Below are 20,293 nucleotides of genomic sequence, written 5' to 3'. Positions count from 1 at the left end.
AAGCACGTGTTAGTTCGGACAGACAGCACCGCAATGGTAGCATATGTCAACCACCAAGGCGGTCTGCGCTCTCATTGTATGTCACAACTCTCCCGCTGTCTCCTCCTCTGGAGTCAGCAGCACTTCAAGTCGCTGCGAGCCACTCACATCCTGGGCAACCTCAACACTACAGCGGATGTGCTGTCACGGCAGGTTACCCTCAGGGGAGAGTGGAGACTCCACCCTCAGGTGGTTCATCTGATTTGGAGTCGATTCGGACGGGCACGGGTGGACCTGTTCGCCTCTCAAGAATCCTCCCACTGCCCGTCTGGTACGCCCTCACCGAGGCTCCCCTCGGCATAGACGCGCTGGCACACAGCTGGCCTCCTGGCCTACGCAAATATGCGTTTTCCCCAGTGAGCCTGCTTGCACAGACCCTGTGCAAGGTCAGGGAAGATGAGGAGCAGGTCGTCCTGGTAGCACCCTACTGGCCCACCCAGACGTGGTTCTCGGACTTCACGCTCCTCGCGACAGCTCCCCCCTGGCGAATTCCCCTGAGGAAGGACCTTCTCTCTCAGGGACGGGGCACCCTCTGGCACCCGCGCCCAGACATCTGGAATCTCCATGTCTGGCCCCTGGATGGGACGTGGAAGACCTAAGCGGTCTACCACCCGCGGTGGTAGACACGATCACTCAGGCTAGGGCCTCCTCTACGAAGCGCCTGTATGCCTTTAAGTGGCGTCTGTTCGCTAAGTGGTGTTCTTCCCGACGCAAAGCCCCCCAGAGATGCGCAGTCGGATCAGTGCTTTCCTTCCTGCAGGAGAGGCTGGAAGGGAGGCTGTCCCCTTTCACCTTGAAGGTGTACGTTGCCGCCATAGCAGCACACCACTACGCAGTTGACTGTAAGTCCTTAGGGAAGTATGACCTGATCATCAGGTTCCTAAGAGGTGCCAGGAGGCTGAATCCCTCCAGACCGCACCCCGTTCCCTCATGGGAACTCTCTGTAGTTCTTCAGAGAGCCCCCTTTGAGCCTTTGCAGTCAGCCAAGCTTAAGGCACTCTCCTTGAAGACTGCCCTCCTGACTGTGCTCACTTCCATCAAGAGGATAGGTGACCTGCAAGCGTTCTCTGTCAGCGAAACGTGCCTGGAGTTCGGTCTGGGATACTCTCACGTGATCCTGAGACCCCGACCGGGCTATGTGCCCAAGGTTCCCACCACCCCTTTTAGGGACTAGGTGGTGAACCTGCAAGCGCTGCCCTAGGAGGAGGCAGACCCAGCCCTGTCATTGCTGTGTCCGGTGCGCGCTTTACGCATCTATTTGGATCGCACACAGAGCTTTAGAATCTCTGAGCAGCTCTTTGTCTGCTTTGGTGCACAGCAGAAAGGAAGCGCTTTCTCCAAGCAGAGGATCGCCCACTGATTGATGCCATAACTATGGCATATCTCACCCAGGATATGCTGCCCCCGGTAGGGCTACGAGTCCATTCTACCAGAGGTGTAGCGGCTTCCTGGGCCCTGGCCAGAGGTGCCTCTCTAACAGACATTTGCAGAGCAGCGGGCTGGGCAACACCCAACACCTTTGCAAGGTTCTACAACCTCCAGGTGGAACCAGTTTTGTCCCAGGTAGTGGCACGCAACACAAGCGGATAAGCCCAGGATAGCTGGCCGGGTGTATCGCTTGCACATAGCGCCTTCCTTGGTGTGCGGCATTAATTCCCAGTAGTTTTCACAAACTTTGTTCCCTGGTTGATTTCTTCCGAGCCCTGTGGCAGTCGAGTTTTCGGAGAGACTCACTGTCGGCCCAGTACACGTGCTAACTAAGAGTCCTGTTCTGAAGTAGGTGCTCCGCAGTTCCCTGTAAGGCTAACCCCATGCGATATATATCTTCCGCTAGTTCGTTTCCCTGTTGGCAAACTGCGTCTTCCTAGGGCAGAGCACCTCTGCCCCAGTCTCCATGTTTGTAGTAACTCCTCCCCCGTTGGGTAGGATCTACCTCGAAGACTCTCCACATGGTCGGAAAGACCATGTGACGTATTCTTCCACTTAAATATCCCCCCTCTCTTTGGGCGAGGTGTGGTCTCCGCGGTGTCTTCCCCTTGGGAGGGACACCCCCCCGACTAGACCTGGCGGCCCAGTCGGATAATCCCCCTTCTTTTTTAGGGAGTGGAAAAAGAGAAGGGGAAAAGAGGCCATGACTGGGTTAAGCCTGTCTCTATCTTGTGGGTAGTCGACTTGTCCCCAAAGGACCATTCGACACTCATGACTATGTTGGGGGAGGTTACGTGTCAACCTGATGTGCTGGCTATGAGGCACACAGTAGTCTGCCCACCACACACCGCCAGTTCACGTAACACAGTTCAGCCAATTGTGGCATTTCGTATAGGGACCCCTAGTGTCACTACATCGACACAACATCGAGTGAGTGACAGATAGGGAACGTCATGGTTACTTGTGTAACCTCCGTTCCCTGATGGAGGGAACGAGACGTTGTGTCCCTCCTGCCACAACGCTGAACAACCCGCTGAAACGGCTGGACCTTATATCGGCTCCTCAGCATAAAACCTGAATGAGTGGTTGCATACCAGCTCCATTTATACCCCTATGTCCGGGGGAGTGGCATGCAAATACCACTCGCCAATTTTCATTGGCCTTTTATCAAAGACCAGAGGTGTCTCGGGCTCCCAAGAGTGACCCCTAGTGTCACTACATCAACACAACATCTCGTTCCCTCCATCAGGGAACGGAGTTTACACAAGTAACCATGACGTTTTCTGAAGACATGAGTACAGAATTAGAATGTACAGTATAAAAGGCTTCAAAGCAACATTAAAACTACTTTGTGTGATTTGTGTGCCAGAAGCAGCACTTAATGCAAATATAAAAATTTCAAATGATTGATGCAAATGATTTCCAAACTGGTTTCACATGTTTGGTTCGGACAAACAGATTATCCTGCCCCAAGTTCATGCGATTGGTTGAGCCAATGTTGCTGTTAGGCTGCTCAAATAATGTCTTGAAAGCACCACAGAGCCACATTAGCAGTGTTTCCACTATCGGGCCAAATGAGGATGTGCTAGTGCATGCCTGGGCCAGTTGCGTTCCCACTGTCACTTCCGGGGCTTCATCGTGCCGCCTTGGGCTTTCTCTGGGAGTGAGGCAGGGTCAATGTCAAAGGCGGAGTTTCACCAAACTTGGCAGGTTCTATATCCAGCACACAACGGTACAGGTTCGGGAAAAATACAAATATTGTGGGTACAGTACAAATACATTAAACCCCACAGTGGACAAAGTGGCACCCAAAGAAAGAACTTTCCATGGTTAGAGATCAGGAACGGTGGTCTGGGACATCGTGCTGCTGTTATTGGAGAGAACCCTTTGGGACACCATGGCAGTTACAGTTGGTGAGTTGTCAATGTTAACTTATCTTGCTAGCTAGCTAATGTTTACATATGATATAAACTTGATATTCTAGATAACTAGATAGCATGATACCTCAGCTTGAGTTTCCCTCTTGCTTGTGAAAGGAGTGTGACATTGGCACCAGGGCGGTGTGTTAAGGGTGGGTTTTAGGGCAACACTACTGGCCCAATGGTGGGAACGCAGATCGATTTTGGTGTCACGGCTCATAGTCCAAAGATATTGGCTCCAACTGGCCAGTTGATAGCCCTGGCTCGCACTGACCCAATAGTGGACAAGCGGCTATTGTTTACATGTTTCATGGAACTTAACATTTTGAATAGTTGTCTCTGCGCATTAAACTGGAATAGGAGAAAGGAATTTCACATTGAAAAATTGCACACGTCAGCTTTAACTCCTGGTAAATTCAGGTGTTCTCTTTAAAGTTCATTAAATTGACAGGAAACCAATGTAATTATTTGCTGATCAATTCACTGAAATGCATATCTGTCCTAAGAATTTTTTTAATAATCCTGTTTTAGAAACACAACTGCAGTAGCTTGGCTCCAGTAATACATTTATTTTAAGCTGTGACAGCACAAATATTAAAACTGTATTATAATCTTTTCCTATTTTTATCCACCTTGGGATGGTTATAAACCCATTAGAGAACAGATAAGAAGCAAATATCCTTGTTTCCTTGAAGGGTTGAGAAATGGTGTACTCAAGGGAACCTATGAAGGAAACTACATGAAGTAAACATGTTTTTCCACTATGGCCTGAATAAACCCTTCTTTTTGTGCTGAGACTTAATGCTTGAGCACTTATTTATTTGGTTTCGTGAATTATTCTACCCCTTGACTCTTGACCTTGTGTCCTCTTTTCAGGGGAGATTCATAGCCACTTGCATACAAAGGGTTGATTGATATTATTAAAATATTATCTTGTGAAGTTGTTTGCAGTGCTAACACTATTAACCTTTGCTACCAAATAACTTTATTGTCACATGTTAAAAATAACCATTTAAAACTAGTGTAACACTGTTTTCTAGTAAGGGTTGCTTACTTTTGGGGGGTTAAGTCTTTAACTGTCTAGGTTTTCTTAGTTTTAAATGTGATTTTTAGATTTAGGTTTGAACAAAAATTCTAAATCACACTAGAGGTCAATGGTCTGAAGTAACCTTTGAGTAGTAACAAAGATGAGGTTGACATATTTCATTGTCACATTAAAATGAAATGTTTTTACTTTATCTGTGAAATTTGTGTCAATAGGTACTTTCTTAAAATGGCTTCTGCAACCTTTGGTGGTATTAAAAAATAGGACCTAAGACCACAAATATAAAGTACACATGTTGTTTTAACATATCACTGGATGTTCAAGCTACATGCCTTACATTCATTTAAGTCATTGCAGAGTCAGAATAAGGAAATGAAGGTACACACACTCGAGTTAATTCCACTCTCCTTAAGCAGAGATTTATACCCAATCATTGTTTGTGTGTTGTCATGGGGTTTGCCACAAGTGCGTCCTAGGCTTCCTAGTATTTCAGCGAATGGCCATCTGCATGTAAACGACCAACTCTAGGACGGATCAGATCACCCAGCAGTCACTTTGGTGAGAATATTGCCTAAGTGGAATGGAAACTTCATTTCAGGGCTAATATTAGCCTGGCCCACTGGAAAATTCCTTCTAAAAGTTCACAAGCTGAGAAAAGGCAGAGAATTTGTTTGGTGTTTTGCTTGACAGTATTTGAGAGAGGTTTTTGCTTTTGTCTTTGGACTATCTATTAAAAACTTGAAAGTGCACTCTTGTCCAGAGATCTTCTGTCATTATTTAGTTGGAATAAACAAAACTAAATGGCTAAATGCTAATTTTCAATTCATTTAATTCTTCTTTGAGTGTCTTTTTTAGAAAACACAATGCTTATGTAATCTTTGTCCCCTCCAATGGCGATATCTCACCAAGACTGGACTACTTTCATTTAAAGACACAATACACAATGTTTTGAGACTGAACCCAGTTACTCGAGACCTCTAAACCTTCAATATAAAAGACAAAACACTTCAGTGTTTTGGGAAACAGGGTCAGACTTTTTAACTTAGTTGAGTGCGCATGGCTTCACGCCAGGAACGCTCTGAGACATTAACACTCTAGGGTGTTGATTGTGAAGGTTGAGTGTATATAGTGCAACGTAAACCTCAGAAAGTAGTAATTTATTTGAAAGCAAATGGGGGGAAGATTTGTAAAGATGTGGTGAAGAAGCCACTTTAGTATTGTGGCTATAATGTGTAAAGTTTTGTTGCTGCAATACTATAAACAGCCTGCCAATTGTAGTCACATTTTTTTTTTTTTTTTTTAAACCCACGCAGGTTGTGGAAGTAAATAATATTTTGATACACTGAGGAAATATGTTACTTAAGTGTAAACAGTTTAAATGTTTTAAACTTGGTTTGTGTAAGTCTTCTTAATCATAATCTAAACAATTGTATTTCTTAGGTAAATCCCATCTGGCAATAGTACAGCGGGTTAACAATGAAGGAGAAGGCGACCCATTCTACGAAGTGCTTGGCATTATCACCCTTGAGGACGTAATTGAAGAAATCATCAAGTCTGAAATCCTGGATGAGACAGACTTATATAGTATGTGCCATGACACAAACTTATGTACTTTTACAAAGAGCAGCAGAAATACTTCATTATACTGTAAAATTCTGTAAATGACAGCATGGAGCACCGTGGAGATTTGTCCTGAATGTAATTGCTCATGATAGAATTATACGATACTAGGTTTGCACTTTCCCCATTTAATATTCTTGGAATGGTATAATTTCGTGTATATATATAGTTGTGCTCAAAAGTTTGCATACCCTGGCAAAAATTGTGAAATTTTGGCATTGATTTTGAAAATATGACTGATCATCTTTAATTTAAGGATAGTGATCATATGAAGCCATTTATTATCACATAGTTGTTTGGCTCCTTTTTAAATCATAATGATAACAGAAATCACCCAAATGGCCCTGATAAAAAGTTTACATACCCTTGAATGTTTGGCCTTGTTACAGACACACAAGGTGACACACACAGGTTTAAATGGCAATTAAAGGTTAATTTCCCACACCTGTGGCTTTTTAAATTGCAATTAGTGTGTGTGTATAAATAGTCAATGAGTTTGTTAGCGCTCATGTGGATGCACTGAGCAGGCTAGATACTGAGCCATGGGGAGCAGAAAAGAACTGTCAAAAGACCTGCGTAACAAGGTAATGGAACTTTATAAAGATGGAAAAGGATATAAAAAGATATCCAAAGCCTTGAAAATGCCAGTCAGTTCTGTTCAGTCACTTATTAAGAAGTGGAAAATTCGGGGATCTCTTGATACCAAGCCAAGGTCAGGTAGACCAAGAAAGATTTCAGCCACAACTGCCAGAAGAATTGTTCGGGATACAAAGAAAAACCCACAGGTAACCTCAGGAGAAATACAGGCTGCTCTGGAAAAAGACAGTGTGGTTGTTTCAAGGAGCACGATACTTGTTGACCCCTCTCCAAACATGGCACTTATGGTTGTGACCATAAAGCTCTATTTTGGTCTTGTCACTCCAAATTACAGTGTGCCAGAAGCTGTGAGGCGTGTCAAGGTGTTGTCGGGCATATTGTAACTGGGCTTTTTTTGTGGCATTGGCTTCTTTCTGGCAACTCGACCATGCAGCTCATTTTTGTTCAAGTATTGTCGTATTGTGCTCCTTGAAACAACCACACCGTCTTTTTCCAGAGCAGCCTGTATTTCTCCTGAGGTTACCTGTGGGTTTTTCTTTGTATCCTGAACAATTCTTCTGCCAGTTGTGGCTGAAATCTTTCTTGGTCTACCTGACCTTGGCTTGGTATCAAGAGATCCCCGAATTTCCACTTCTTAATAAGTGATTGAACAGTACTGACTGGCATTTTCAAGTCTTTGGATATATTTTTATATCCTTTTCCATCTTTATAAAGTTCCATTACCTTGTTACACAGGTCTTTTGACAGTTCTTTTCTGCTCCCCATGGCTCAGTATCTAGCCTGCTCAGTGCATCCACGTGAGAGCTTACAAACTCATTGACTATTTAGACACTAATTGCAATTTTAAAAAGACACAGGGGTGGGAAATTAACCTTTAATTGCCATTTAAACCTGCGTATGTCACCTTGCGTGTCTGTAACAAGGATATATTCAAGGGTATGTAAACTTTTGATCAGGGCCATTTGGGTGATTTCTGTTATCATTATTATATTTAAAAAGGAGCCAAACAACTATGTGATAATAAATGGCTTCATATGATCACTATCCTTACATATTTTTTATTTTTTTTTTGCCTGATCAGTCATATTTTCAAAATCAATGCCAAAATTTCACAATTTCTGCCAGGGTATGCAAACTTTTGAGCACAACTGTATATTATATATATATATATAGTTGTACATTTTAACGAATGCTTTAAGCTTCACTCTCAACTAGTCTGCCTTTTAAAGCAACTTTTCTTAAAGTGTTGTTGTAAATATGAATTACTTTCCACTAGCCCAGCTTTAAAGCAACCTTTTTTAAGTCTAGTAGAAATTAATTCCTGAGCTGAGATGTTTTACATATAGTACTCATCATTCAATAAGTTTGTTTAAAAACATTTTTCCCCTGTCATCTCACTTTCCCGACAGCTGACAACAAAACAAAAAAGAAAATCGCCCATCGAGAGAGGAAGCAGGATTTCTCGGCTTTCAAGCACATGGACAGTGAAATGAAAGTTAAAATATCACCTCAGCTTCTACTGGCTACTCTGCGTTTCCTAGCAACAGGCAAGTGTATTGCATTACTGCTTCATTTACCCCAGTGTGTCCTGTGACTGTAGTATACTTAGGGTGCTCACACAGAGGAGCTTCTCTTCTGGTATTTGGTGAAATTCGTGTAATGATGGTTTTGTTTTTTGGGTTTATATACTGACATCTTTGGGTTCTACGTTCAAGCCTAGGAGAAAGCCTGAAAAAAAAAAAAAAGTGCATTATTTTTTCATTATTATGTATTTTTTTTTTTACCACAAATAGTATGTTTGACGTTGGCTGAAAAGTTTTCACCACTTTTTTTGTTTCATAGTGTTTTTATCCTAGAAAGCATTCTACATTTAAAGTACATTACACTTGTTTATTGCAGTGGAAAGGAAAACAAAAGTATGGACAATTCCAAACATTACCTCCACTACAACAGAACAGTTGCTTTCCAAAGCAGTTTTTTTTTTCTTTAGCCATTTTACAATAGCAATTTATAGGATGTTTTTGTGCTGTTGCTTATTCTTGCAGAACTATTCAAACATTTGTCACAACCTCCTACAAGTACTTTTCTTAGCTTTACTGTCAATCAAAACACTGTTAAAGGATCCAAAGGCTGGCAGTGTATGATAGGGACAAAAAAGGCCAAAAAATGTTGGTGTAGTGTTTCACATTAAGAAATTACTGTGACTGTAACATTTATGCCGTAAAACAGTGGTCAAATATCAAAGCCGAAGTCTTTTACCTTTCTAATTCTCTCTCTCTCTCTCTCTCTCTCTCTCTCTCTCTCTCTCTCTCTCTATATATATATATATATATATATATATATATTAGTGTGTTGAAATTAAATAATTTTATGGTAGTAACGTGCAGTGAATGTAAACATAAATCACAGAGCCTTCACCATGTGGCTTGGACAAATCATTGCTTAACACATGAAATACTATAGGCCTTCTCTGGTAAAGGACGGAGCCAGCTGCCAGGTGACACAGATATAGTAAACAGAGCTAAAAAGGTGATGCAGACCTCGAAAACAGTAGACATAAGATGCTGTTTACAGGTGTACATCATAATATGGATTGATTAGTGAAGTCTAATAAATGGTCTATCTAAATTATAACGTGCTCACAACTGTTTTAGATTGGTTTTGAATATGTGTGTATACTGTGTAGAAACGTCAAATATCACAATTTGATCCATAGATTGAAGAACACTGAGCACAAAGTCTCCAGGCATTATTTTTGAGTACCATGTTGAAATGTAGGAGAGTAGGAATTATTAAAAAATTTAGGTTGTGGACCGAGAGCCACTTCTTCAGAGCTCGTTTAATTAAAAAATATATAATAAAGACTGGAACTGAAGGATTTTCATGATATTCTGTTTCGTTATTGCTCCTTGAATGTCTGTATTCTTTGTCAATGGGGACAGAACACAAGAGTACTTAAATACTCTGATATTCAGTTATGCTATTTAGCAGTCATTTCTATTGCAATGTCTTTGGTGGCTGTGAGCAAAAACATACATGTAGCAACCACTGTGGTCTGATTCGCAAACTCGTGACTCTTATCTGTCGGTCTTTTGATTTGATCATAAAGAACTCTAACTGTGTTGAGTATCAAAAGAAACATTAATGGAAATGTTGTGTAACTGGAATCATTATAGGAATATTCTGTGTTCAATACGAGTTAATCTCAATCAGCAGCGTTTGTGGCATAATGTTGATTACTACAAAAATGTATTTCGACTCGCACCTCCTTTCCTAAAGAACAAAAATTAAGGTTACAGTGAGACACTTATAATGGAAGTGAATGGGGCCAATTTTTAGAGGTTTTAAAGGCAGAAATGCAATGCTTATAATTAGTGGTGCACTGATCAGGAAATTTGAGGCTGATACCGAACTCCGATTTGTTTTTAACACTAAGATCGGCTGATACCGGTAGCGATTTCTTTTCTTAAACTACCCTTTGCCACGCTTTTGCAAGTTATATGCTGCAGTTATATGTTTATGCCCCACACAGTAAAATGATGGTAACAGTTTACAAAAAGGTTCCATTTGTTAACATTGTTTAACAACATTACTGCACTTAACATGAACTAATGAACTTAATTTTAGTTACAACATATACTAATAAATTTTTAAAATCAAAAGTTGTATTAGTTAATGCACATTAATGCAATATGAACTAACATGAACTAACAATGAACAATTGTATTTTTATTAACTAACATTATGATTAATAAATGCTGAAAAAATATATTGTTTATTGTTTGTTCATGATACCTAATGCATTAACTAATGGGTTTTTGTTAGTTTTTTTATTTTTCTCCCAATTTGGAATGCCCAATTCCCACTACTTAGTAGGTCCTCGTTGTGGCGCGGTTACTCACCTCAATCCGGGTGGCGGAGGACAAGTCCCAGTTGCCTCCGTTTCTGAGACAGTCAATCCACGCATCTTATCACGTGGTTCATTGTGCATGACACCGCGGAGACTCACATCACAGGAGGCTCATGCTACTCTCCGCGATCCACGCACAAATTACCACGCGCCCCACTGAGAGCGAGAACCCCTAATCACGACCACGAGGAGGTTACCCCATGTGAATCTACCCTCCCTAGAAAACCGGGCCTATTTGGTTGCTTAGGAGACCTGACTGGAGTCACTCAGCACGCCCTGGATTCGAACTCGTGACTCCAGGAGTGGTAGTCAGCGTCAATACTCGCTGAGCTACCCAGGCCCCCACTAATGTTAAAGAAATTAAACCGTTTTATTAAGTGTTACCAAAATTACGTTAAAATTACATTAATTTGAATTGCTAACATTTATTTGTATTGAAAACAGTTATTAATAGTTCTGTTGCCAATATCAAAAAAGTCATTGTGACATACTGGCAACCAAAAACCATGAGAGCATCACACACAGCAGAGATACTTTCAAAAATAAGAAAAATATATCCATTACAAACTTTAAAACTGCTCCAGTGAGAAATAATTAATATCTATGATTTGTTTACTGTCTTTGGCATCTTGTTGTAACACAGATCACTAATTATTAAGCAAATGCGTGAAGACATGGTGCCGTTATTGAAGGTTAAACAGTTACATCTGTTATTAGTGGTATTGTGACCAACATTAATCCGATTTAAATTGGGATCCTCACAGAATAGTGCTGATGATGAGATATGAGAGCACCTGAAGAGCCGCATGTTTGATTGACACAGAGCGCGCTCATGTTGAAGAGTGTAAAGCTAAAAGCGCTCATGATCGTTCAAACAGTCTCTATTGCTCCACACAATGTCTGATTATCATGATTCGTGTTACATCACGTGTACTCAGATTTGTATTTGCATGTTTCTTCTTCTTTTTGAATTTTAACGGTGATTGGCTAACATCAGTTGGAGCGTTATCGCCACCTACCGAAACTACATCTTCTTTTCTTCTTTTAACAGTGATTCACAAACTAAAGTAATGCCCTCTACTCTTAACATTGACAAGACTCTCCCTTCCCTTAACCCCCCACGTCCCCCCAGATCTTTCAGGACCCCGTCTGCACTGGCGCTGCGTGTTCAGCTCCTCCGGTGTACACACCAGGCCCCTCCCAGCCCAAAAGGAAGGGGGAGAAAATAAAATAAATAATAATAAATAAATAAATAAATACAATTCCTTTTCCCCTTCTATTTATTCTTTAGATTCATTTATATCCTTTCTGCTAAACCAGTTTCATTTAAAAACTGTGACGGCTCTGACCAATTCCTTTTATCAAGGATCGTTTTTAGATTAAAATCTCTAACTTTCCCTTTTTAATCTTTCTTTAAGTGATTCCCTTTCTCTTCTGTATTGTCTGCATCACATGTTTATTTGTTGTTTAATTTGTTTTTATACCCATTAGCAGTCTCTTTATCCTCTTCCTGCTCACTGCGCAATGAGTCAGAATAACTACCATAATGACTCTAGAAAATGGGCAACTTAATATTTATTCACATGTAATTCTTACACATTTTTAAAAACAAAACGGCATATTCATGTGAATTACATCATGTCTGAAAGTTAAAAAAAGAGTAGCAATGTACATGTGATTCCCTGCGTGCTGCAAAAAAGATCGGGCCGAAATCTAGACACGATCGCCGATCACGGATTTAAGATGTATATCGACTGATTTCGATCGGTGGCCGATCGATCAGTGCACCCCTACATAATTTTATAAAAGCACTTAAATTGATTCTTCTGTTAAAACTTGTGTATAATTTGAGCTGTTGTTTAAATCTTTTTTTTTTTTGGGTTTTTTTTGGGGGGGGGATTTGAATCAGAATTCCTTACTATTACCATCTCTGTTGAAGATAAATATGATGATGATTCTGATGATGGTCATGTCTCTTTTTGCTTTACAGAAGTTGAGTCTTTCAGCCCAATCCAGATGTCTGAGAAGATCCTTCTGCGTCTCCTCAAGCACCCAAATGTCATCCAGGAGCTCAAATATAATGAGAAGAATAAGAAGGCTCCTGAGCATTACCTCTTTCACCGCAACAAGCCCGTGGACTATTTCATCCTCATTCTGCAGGTCAGCTTGGTTGTTTGGTCGAGGGCCATGGAGGGCACAGAGGGGATTGAGGTTATTAGCCTAGAACAAGCTGGGATTTTTGCAAGTATTTACACACCTAGTGTACAGTATAAGATTTAAACTAAGTTACCTATATGAAAGAAGAATGTATTAGTGGGTGGCACATTTTGCCATTATAAACTGTAGGATTATTTAACTCTCTCCTCGCGAAAGACAAACCATTTGTACTGTTGCTGTACTGTTGTGCCTGAAGGGGAGGTCATACTACACTTCGCGCTCCATTCACTTCCATTCAAATGCATCCAAACGAAGGAGACTGGAAACGCACGCTCATGCAAAGAAATTTCGTACTGCCCTGCGTACAACTGCCTATAGAAAATCATCATACCCCTTTAGAATAGTTAGTTTTGCAACATAAACCCATAAAATATTTTTTCCAGCTTTATTTGCAAATTTTTACTTACAACATTCAAGTAAGAAAAAAAAAGGCAACAGTTCTAAAAATGTATAAAAGATGAAAAAGTAAGATAACAGGGTTTGAAAAGTGATCATACCTCTGGATTTAATACTTTGTAGATCTACCTTTTGCTTTAATGACAGCCTTTAGTCTGTTTGGATATGTCTCTACTAGCTTTGCACACCTAGATTGAAGAATACTTGCCCATTCTTCCTTGCAGAATTGTTAGAGTCCAGTCAAATTGCAGGGTGAGTGGTGGTGAACTGTTCTCTTCAAGTCCATTTACAGGTTTTCTATTGGATTTAGTTCAGGGCTCTGACTTGGCCACTCAAGGGGTGTTTAGGGTCATTGTTGTGCTGAAAGGCGCACCACCTTCCCATCTTCAGTTGTCGAGCAAAGGGCCACAGATTTTCCTCAAGAATTTGGGTGTAAATGGCAGCATCCATTTTCCCTTCAATCCTGACCAATTGCCCAATACTAGCTGAAGAGAAACACACCCACAACATAATGTTGCCACCACCATGCTTCACAGTAGGTATGGTATGTTCTGGGTGGTGTGCTGGGTTTGGTTTTCTCTAAATATTGCGCTTGAAGTGCAGTCCAAAAAGTTACATTTTTGTCTCATCTGACCATAAAACTTTTTGCCAATGACATTAGAATCCTCCAAGTGTTTTTTTCGCAAAGTGTAAATGAGGCACTTTTTCAGAAGAGGCTTCTTTCTTGCCACCCTGCCATACAGGCCAGCTTTGTGTAAAGCTTGGGAGATTGTTGTCACATGCACAGACCGATCAGTCTCAGACATGAGGGCTTATAAATCCTTCAAAGTTGTCTTTGGCCTCTTAATAGTTTCCCTGATCAATATCCTCCTGGCACGGTCATCCAGTTTGGAGGGACGGCACGATCTAGGCAAGGTTTTGTGGTGCCATGCCCTTTCCACTTCTTAATAATGCTCTGAATGGATATATAAAACCTTTGAAATCTTTTTGTACCCTTCTCCTAATCTGTGCCTTACCACAGTTTTATCCCAGAGACCTGTTCAAACCTTTTCCAACCATGGTGAATTCTTGAATTCATTACCATGAACTACTAGTGATGGAATCCTCATGGAACAGCCAGTTTTATTCTGAAGTAATCAAAACCACTACAATTGATGTCAGGTGGGGGCCAATCAGCCAGGTATGTGATCTGAAATGTGATTGGTTGCACCTGAACAAGTTTGTAATAGTTACTCTTAGGGGCTGATTACTTATCTAACCCAGGTATTTTAATTTTTAATAATTATTCAGAATTTGTTTTACATGTTTTTTTCACTTTGATGTTGAAGGTTATGTGTTAATACTGCAGGAAAATGTTAGATTGAATTTCTGCTGCGTTGTCTGAAAACATTTTGCGTGCTCAAAGCCTAGTGTGACCGCCCCTTAAGGACCTTGTTGCATGAAAGTTAAGAAAAACCCTTAGTGACAACAACCTTACAATGTAAGATGTGATGATGTAATATGATGTGACATATGTGATCTGTTCTCTAGGGGAAGGTGGAGGTGGAGGCAGGGAAGGAGGGAATGAAGTTTGAAGCTGGAGCGTTCTCCTCATATGGGATGATGGCTCTCACTGCTTCTCCAGGTATACACAACAGAATCACAATCTCTTTCATTCAACATGTGGAATCATTGGTGGAATCCCAATTTGCATACTTCTGCTAAGTAGGAAAAGCTCCAGCGCTGGAACCAGTTTTAAAGTGGGGGGGCCGCAAACTGGCTAGTTGTGACATCATCACAACAACATTCCGTATTCAATATGCAGATTGTGTTGTATTTTATACCAGACCAGCTTTCAAGATTGTCAAAATCATGGTAACTGACTAGTTATTTATCTACCTTAATATTAGTCAAAAACTGTCTTCTTACACAAACATTAACTATCGTGTTATCTTACCATACTTATACTACAGTAAGAGAGAAATTGTTTATGAGGATATGTTTATCACCCGAGGACTGTTTTGTAATGGCTGCATTGGCATCTTGGAAACTAATCTGAAACAAGTTTCCTTGCTGCCATACCTTTACACGAAAATGTGGTCTGTTAAGCCATTGATGAGGCAGCTGTCTTCGGTTTTGGATACTTCTGGAACACTGTATTTGTTCAACTTTGTGTTCTAGTGTATGGGTTCCTCTTTTTTATGTATCTATGACTCCACCTGGTTTCCACCTGGCATTAAGGTGCGTCTCGGGTGATCCGATCACATGGTCAGGTGAGACACATTGCTTTTTATACCTGGTCGCATAAATGCATCTCCCGTGACCACTTGTGTTTGGATTTGAAAGGGAGGGTCTGTTTTATGATGATGTAGATCAATCACTATGTCAGTATGTTACTGCATGTTATTAAAGCACAACAGAAAAGACATAGAAAACGTGAAAGAAACGGTGCACTGTTTCTTCCAGATGCGGTTGAAATTTAATCTAAGTACAAACACAACATGTCAAGCAGAATTATCTGTTATTTTAGTGGATTACCTGTATTAAAGGAGCTTCTCTTCTGTGTTTGATACCAGACACACTGAAGAAGATCTGTGAAGCTTTCGTGATTGTGAAATTTTCAGATCAGACTGTTATTTCCTTTAAAAACTGTTCATAATCTGCAAAATTTAAACTCTTGTTTTAGCACAGCGGTTGATTGACAGGTGAGGGGTGGCGCTTCACTGCTGCCGGGATGCATACAGGACGGATTAGCATTTACACCTCAAATGTGATTACAAAATGTTTTAGACCACATTTAGACCTGTATTTAGCACTGACCACATGTGATCGGATCATCCAAAATACATCTTATTATCAGATGGAAACGGGGTCTATTAAATCATTTGACAGTCTTTTATTGTTTGTGTCTGCATTCAACAACATGACACAAGCACAATATGCCCTGTGTTTTAAATAGTTTTAAAGCAGCTTATTGCATTCAACATTGTGTGACTTAAAGAGGTAAGGGATAGTAATTTCCTCATCCCCAACAATAGGGTGCAAAGCAATATTTGTTCATGATCCTACTTTGTCTAATACTGATGACTTTATGACCGACTTCGATATAAATCTTGTCTTACTATGAATTTCATCCGTATTCCCTCTTGAAAGAACAATAAACATGAAACCCAACATGAAACAGAATGGAAAACACCATTATTTTACTTAAGGCCAAAGTATACTTTGTGGTCCTCCTCTGTGCACGTCGTCTGCGCATGCACTGCCCATTGACTGGACCAAAAAAGTGTCACAAAGCAGTTGTAGTGTGCATGCATCGAACGCGTTCCTATTCGTTCATGGTCAGAAAAGTATACTCAGAAAGGCAATGCGGTCGGCTGGGTGCGATCCAACCTTGGCCTTTAGCTTGTTAACATTGTGTATTCCTTTAATGCAAGCCACCAGAAGCACATTTTAATGTCAGCCGAAGTTTAGTTGAGGTATTGCTTCCCCCCCACCCCATTTATACTGCACATTTAAATTTTAGTACTTAAATAATTTGATCATCGAAAAACTCACATTGCCACATGGTTTTTAATACTGTATGCAAACCAATTTTTGTAGAATTTTAAGAAAAAAAAGAAAAGAAAAATATTGTGATATAAACCATTACTGTGATATAAAATGACTCATACCATAAATATTTCGGTCATAATGCTTACTCCTGATAGTTCTATGTCTGGTAACTTTTTTCTGTTTCTAGTTATTCCAGTAGTTGTTGTTTTTTTCTTCGACATTGTAGATTTGTCTGTTATTTTCTGTATTTAATTTGTCCAACTGGCCATTTACATGGAAGTCTTTGGGGGAAGCATCCCTAGGCTCTATCTATTTTAAAAATCAATTTAGAACTATACATCAGAAATGTATAGTTAAATTTAAATCATATGTCAGCTGACAAGATAACAAAAGTTTGTGGAAAACCACAGAACATAGCTGGCCTCTGCTGTTAGAACATGGGCTTGCAGTATTACTACAGTAAGTGTGCTTCATTATGGGGAGTAAGGAGCATCTTTTCAAATGTGGATCTGAACAGTGTGGGGTTTCTCAAGTTCTTTAGTGAGCTCTTCTGTGAACTCTGTGGCTTTATTCTGGGTATTTCAGATTTCCTCTTGCTATCACCCTGTTGTTTTGTTTCCCTCCCTCTGTTGATACTTTTCTCTTCCTTCATTTCCTTTCTGTATTCCTTTCTACAGTTGCTCTATCCCTGTCTTGTACCTTTGTAGTCAGTAGGGCTGAGTCTTTTGCTGGAATTCCAGGTATAGTTAAACCCACATGCATTATTTTGCATTTTTCAAGGCCATCTGCAATATTCTGTCAAAATCTTTTTGACAAGGTCATTCTTTCATTTAGTTGTTTACTCCCTTTACATTGTACTGCATGCTACAGTAAACCCAGAGTATTCCTCCCACACATTTCCACTTCATAGAGGCCTCGCAGCATAGAGAGCAACAGTGAGGCCAGATGCACGCACGCACAGACACACACACACACACACACACACCTCTGTACATAGTCACCCACACACACCTGCATACACATACGGACACTGTTCCCTGTTCTCACACACCACATGCTGGCTACCAGCATGTAACATTCAGAGTTGGGCCCCTTCAGCCCAGCATTGGAGCCTGTTAGTCTTGAACCGAAGACGTGGGGGCTCCCCACTCCACTCACACATCCAAACACGGATTACATACATTCCAACCAAATTGTGGCATTAATACACCCCCACTGTGTAAACCTGTATGTGTTTAGATTTAGGAGCAAGAAAGAATAAATGTATGCGCTGGAGTGAAAGAATGTGTGTATTTGAGTGTCATTTGTGTTTTAGCTTGTGTTTGTGTGTGAAAATGTTTGTATGTGCACTTGTAAATTTCCCCTTCTCTTTATGAAGTGGAAAACATAAGCTGTGTTTAATTAAAAACAAGCCAGACTTCTCTTTGAAAGCTCTAAGGCTTTTTATCATTCTCTTGCCTGTGGCTGCCAACACTTGTACATACACTCAAATACCCCCTCCATAACTAGCAATGCAATTACTAAGTACTGTTATAAACTGTTACATAAAAGAATAATAATATACCATGTGCTACTTATTGTCTCTGTAAAGTTTTATTTAAAATGAATACTGCTTTCTAAAGTCATTTTTGCCATTGGTCAGATAAAACATACAGTCCAACCCCAAACTGGTCAGGATGCCCAAGCCAAAAGAGCAATGCTTTGATAGCACCTCATTGTTTCAATCAACCTAAGAATAGCTTACTTACAGTTGTAGTCTCTCCATATTAAGATGTGATAAACTGGTGGGTTTGTCGTGTAATTATTATTCATGAGCATGGTTAATAAATTTTATGTTGTGTCCCTCACTTATCAGATTGTTGCTACACCCTTGATTGAAGTTGTTTTTTTTTTCCAGGTTACTAAAGTCATGCTGCTCTGCTTTTTTCCCTTTTTTGGTGTGCAGAAAACAAATCCCCGCCTCGGTCATTTGGACTGAACCATTCTGACTCATTAAACCGTAGTGAGCGGATTGAAGCCATCACACCATCACTGGGCAGCAGTAACAACCAGCTCAATGCCTTCTTGCAGATCTACATGCCAGACTATTCAGTCAGAGCTGTGTCAGACCTACAGTATATTAAGGTAAACAATAGAATTGCAGAACTTTTCTTTAAATCCCTGATATTGTCATTGCATAACCAATACAAACAAAAAAAATAAAATCCATGGAATTCTACAGAAGCCATTCATTGCACATTTTCCGGCACCTTTGCGTTTAGTTTCTGTAACATGTCAGATGCAGAAGAGGAAGGCTGATACATTAGGAGAGATTTATTACATCAAAAGGTTGCAGAGAAAACCAGAGAGCATGATCCAAAAAGCAGAGGAAAGATCCAAAACCAAACAGAAAATTCAGGTGTACAATCTATATCTCAAGATGCGAGATAATAACCAGAAGTGCTACCAGGGTAAACAGCCATGAGTATACAACTAGATACAGTATACTTCTTTCCAATCATTTATATTCTAATTTCACCAAAAGCCAGGACTGCCATAAAGGTCCTGTTTTGATGATTGCTCAGAGAATGTAGTAATGTTGTTTGCACCAGTTTAAAGAGAAAAGAGACAAAGGGAGCGCAAGTTGGTTTGCCATAGTGGCCAAGTCGCTTGGGTTAAAAGCATCTGCTTCAACATGCTACACAGTCTCACCCACCTGTCATGTCTCTTTCTTGAAAGTAGTAAGTGGTCATTGAAAATGTGAACTGTAAATAGTATGAAACTGGATTAGCTTCTAAAAAAAAACTGGTAATCCTCAGGCCTAGATCCCAGGTGGGAAAATAGGCAATGCCCTGGATAGTAAGTGGGTGCTTGATGTTATCTACTGTTGGTATTTAACCTCTGATGATGGTTGGCTTGTTAAATTTGGACATCCTGAGAAGCATCCCTGGTTTCTCATTGTAATACAAATTTTCACATGACCAGGGAAACAAATAGGGTCTGTAAAAAAACAAAACAAAAACTCAAGGTGTCAAGCCAGTGAGTGAATAGGCGAGACAATTCTCATAAAATCTTCCAATCTCCTGGTTCAGTTATTCAGTCTAGCTGTTGGATTGGGGCTGGTAACTTTAGGTTACTGACATAACCCCAGTTCTCTGATAACAGGTGTAAGGTATCTCACTATGGGATTCGTGTCTGTCGTATCAGATACTGGAAGCAACAATGACACCATGTCTGTCAGTTGACAGACCAATCACAGTAGTGATAAGGGGGCCCCACCTCCCTATATAAGACACTGCCACAGGTCCCTTCTTAATTCTCTGCATATCTATTCTCTGTGCAACTGCAATGAGGTAAGTGTGGTGAGATACCTAATTCCTATTATCAGAGAACTGGGGTTACGTGAGTAACCTAAAGTTATCTTTCTGACATACGTTCGGTATCTCACTATGGGATATAGCCAACTCCTGTACTGCAGATATGCTGTCCAAAGCAGAACAATCAACCGACTTGTAGTGTCCAATGTACACAAACCCAATCAAATTTGCATAGGATGGATAGGGGGAAAACAAAGAACACACTTGTGCTTTCACTGGGTTATTATTGTTT

The 20,293-nt window shown here is 40.5% G+C and overlaps 1 protein-coding gene across 3 annotated transcripts in view; it reads left to right on the top strand.

Moving 5' to 3' along the window:
- LOC127444308 (metal transporter CNNM2-like) overlaps positions 1-20,293 on the top strand; it is a 74,928-nt gene that overhangs the window by 36,340 nt on the left and 18,295 nt on the right. Inside the window, exons 2-7 of one of the 3 annotated variants that reach the window (XM_051703586.1) lie at positions 5,872-6,015; positions 8,058-8,195; positions 12,549-12,718; positions 14,702-14,795; positions 17,383-17,445; positions 18,651-18,829. In XM_051703586.1, coding sequence (XP_051559546.1) covers positions 5,872-6,015; positions 8,058-8,195; positions 12,549-12,718; positions 14,702-14,795; positions 17,383-17,445; positions 18,651-18,829 — 788 coding nt within the window. Of the gene's footprint in view, positions 1-5,871; positions 6,016-8,057; positions 8,196-12,548; positions 12,719-14,701; positions 14,796-16,158; positions 16,190-17,382; positions 17,446-18,612; positions 18,830-20,293 lie in introns of all 3 variants that reach the window. The other 2 variants (XM_051703588.1, XM_051703587.1) reach the window with 2 other exon arrangements.

Source organism: Myxocyprinus asiaticus, chromosome 7 (genome assembly GCF_019703515.2).
Source record: "Myxocyprinus asiaticus isolate MX2 ecotype Aquarium Trade chromosome 7, UBuf_Myxa_2, whole genome shotgun sequence".
NCBI lineage: Eukaryota > Metazoa > Chordata > Actinopteri > Cypriniformes > Catostomidae > Myxocyprinus > Myxocyprinus asiaticus.
This window is presented reverse-complemented; position numbering and strand designations above follow the sequence as displayed.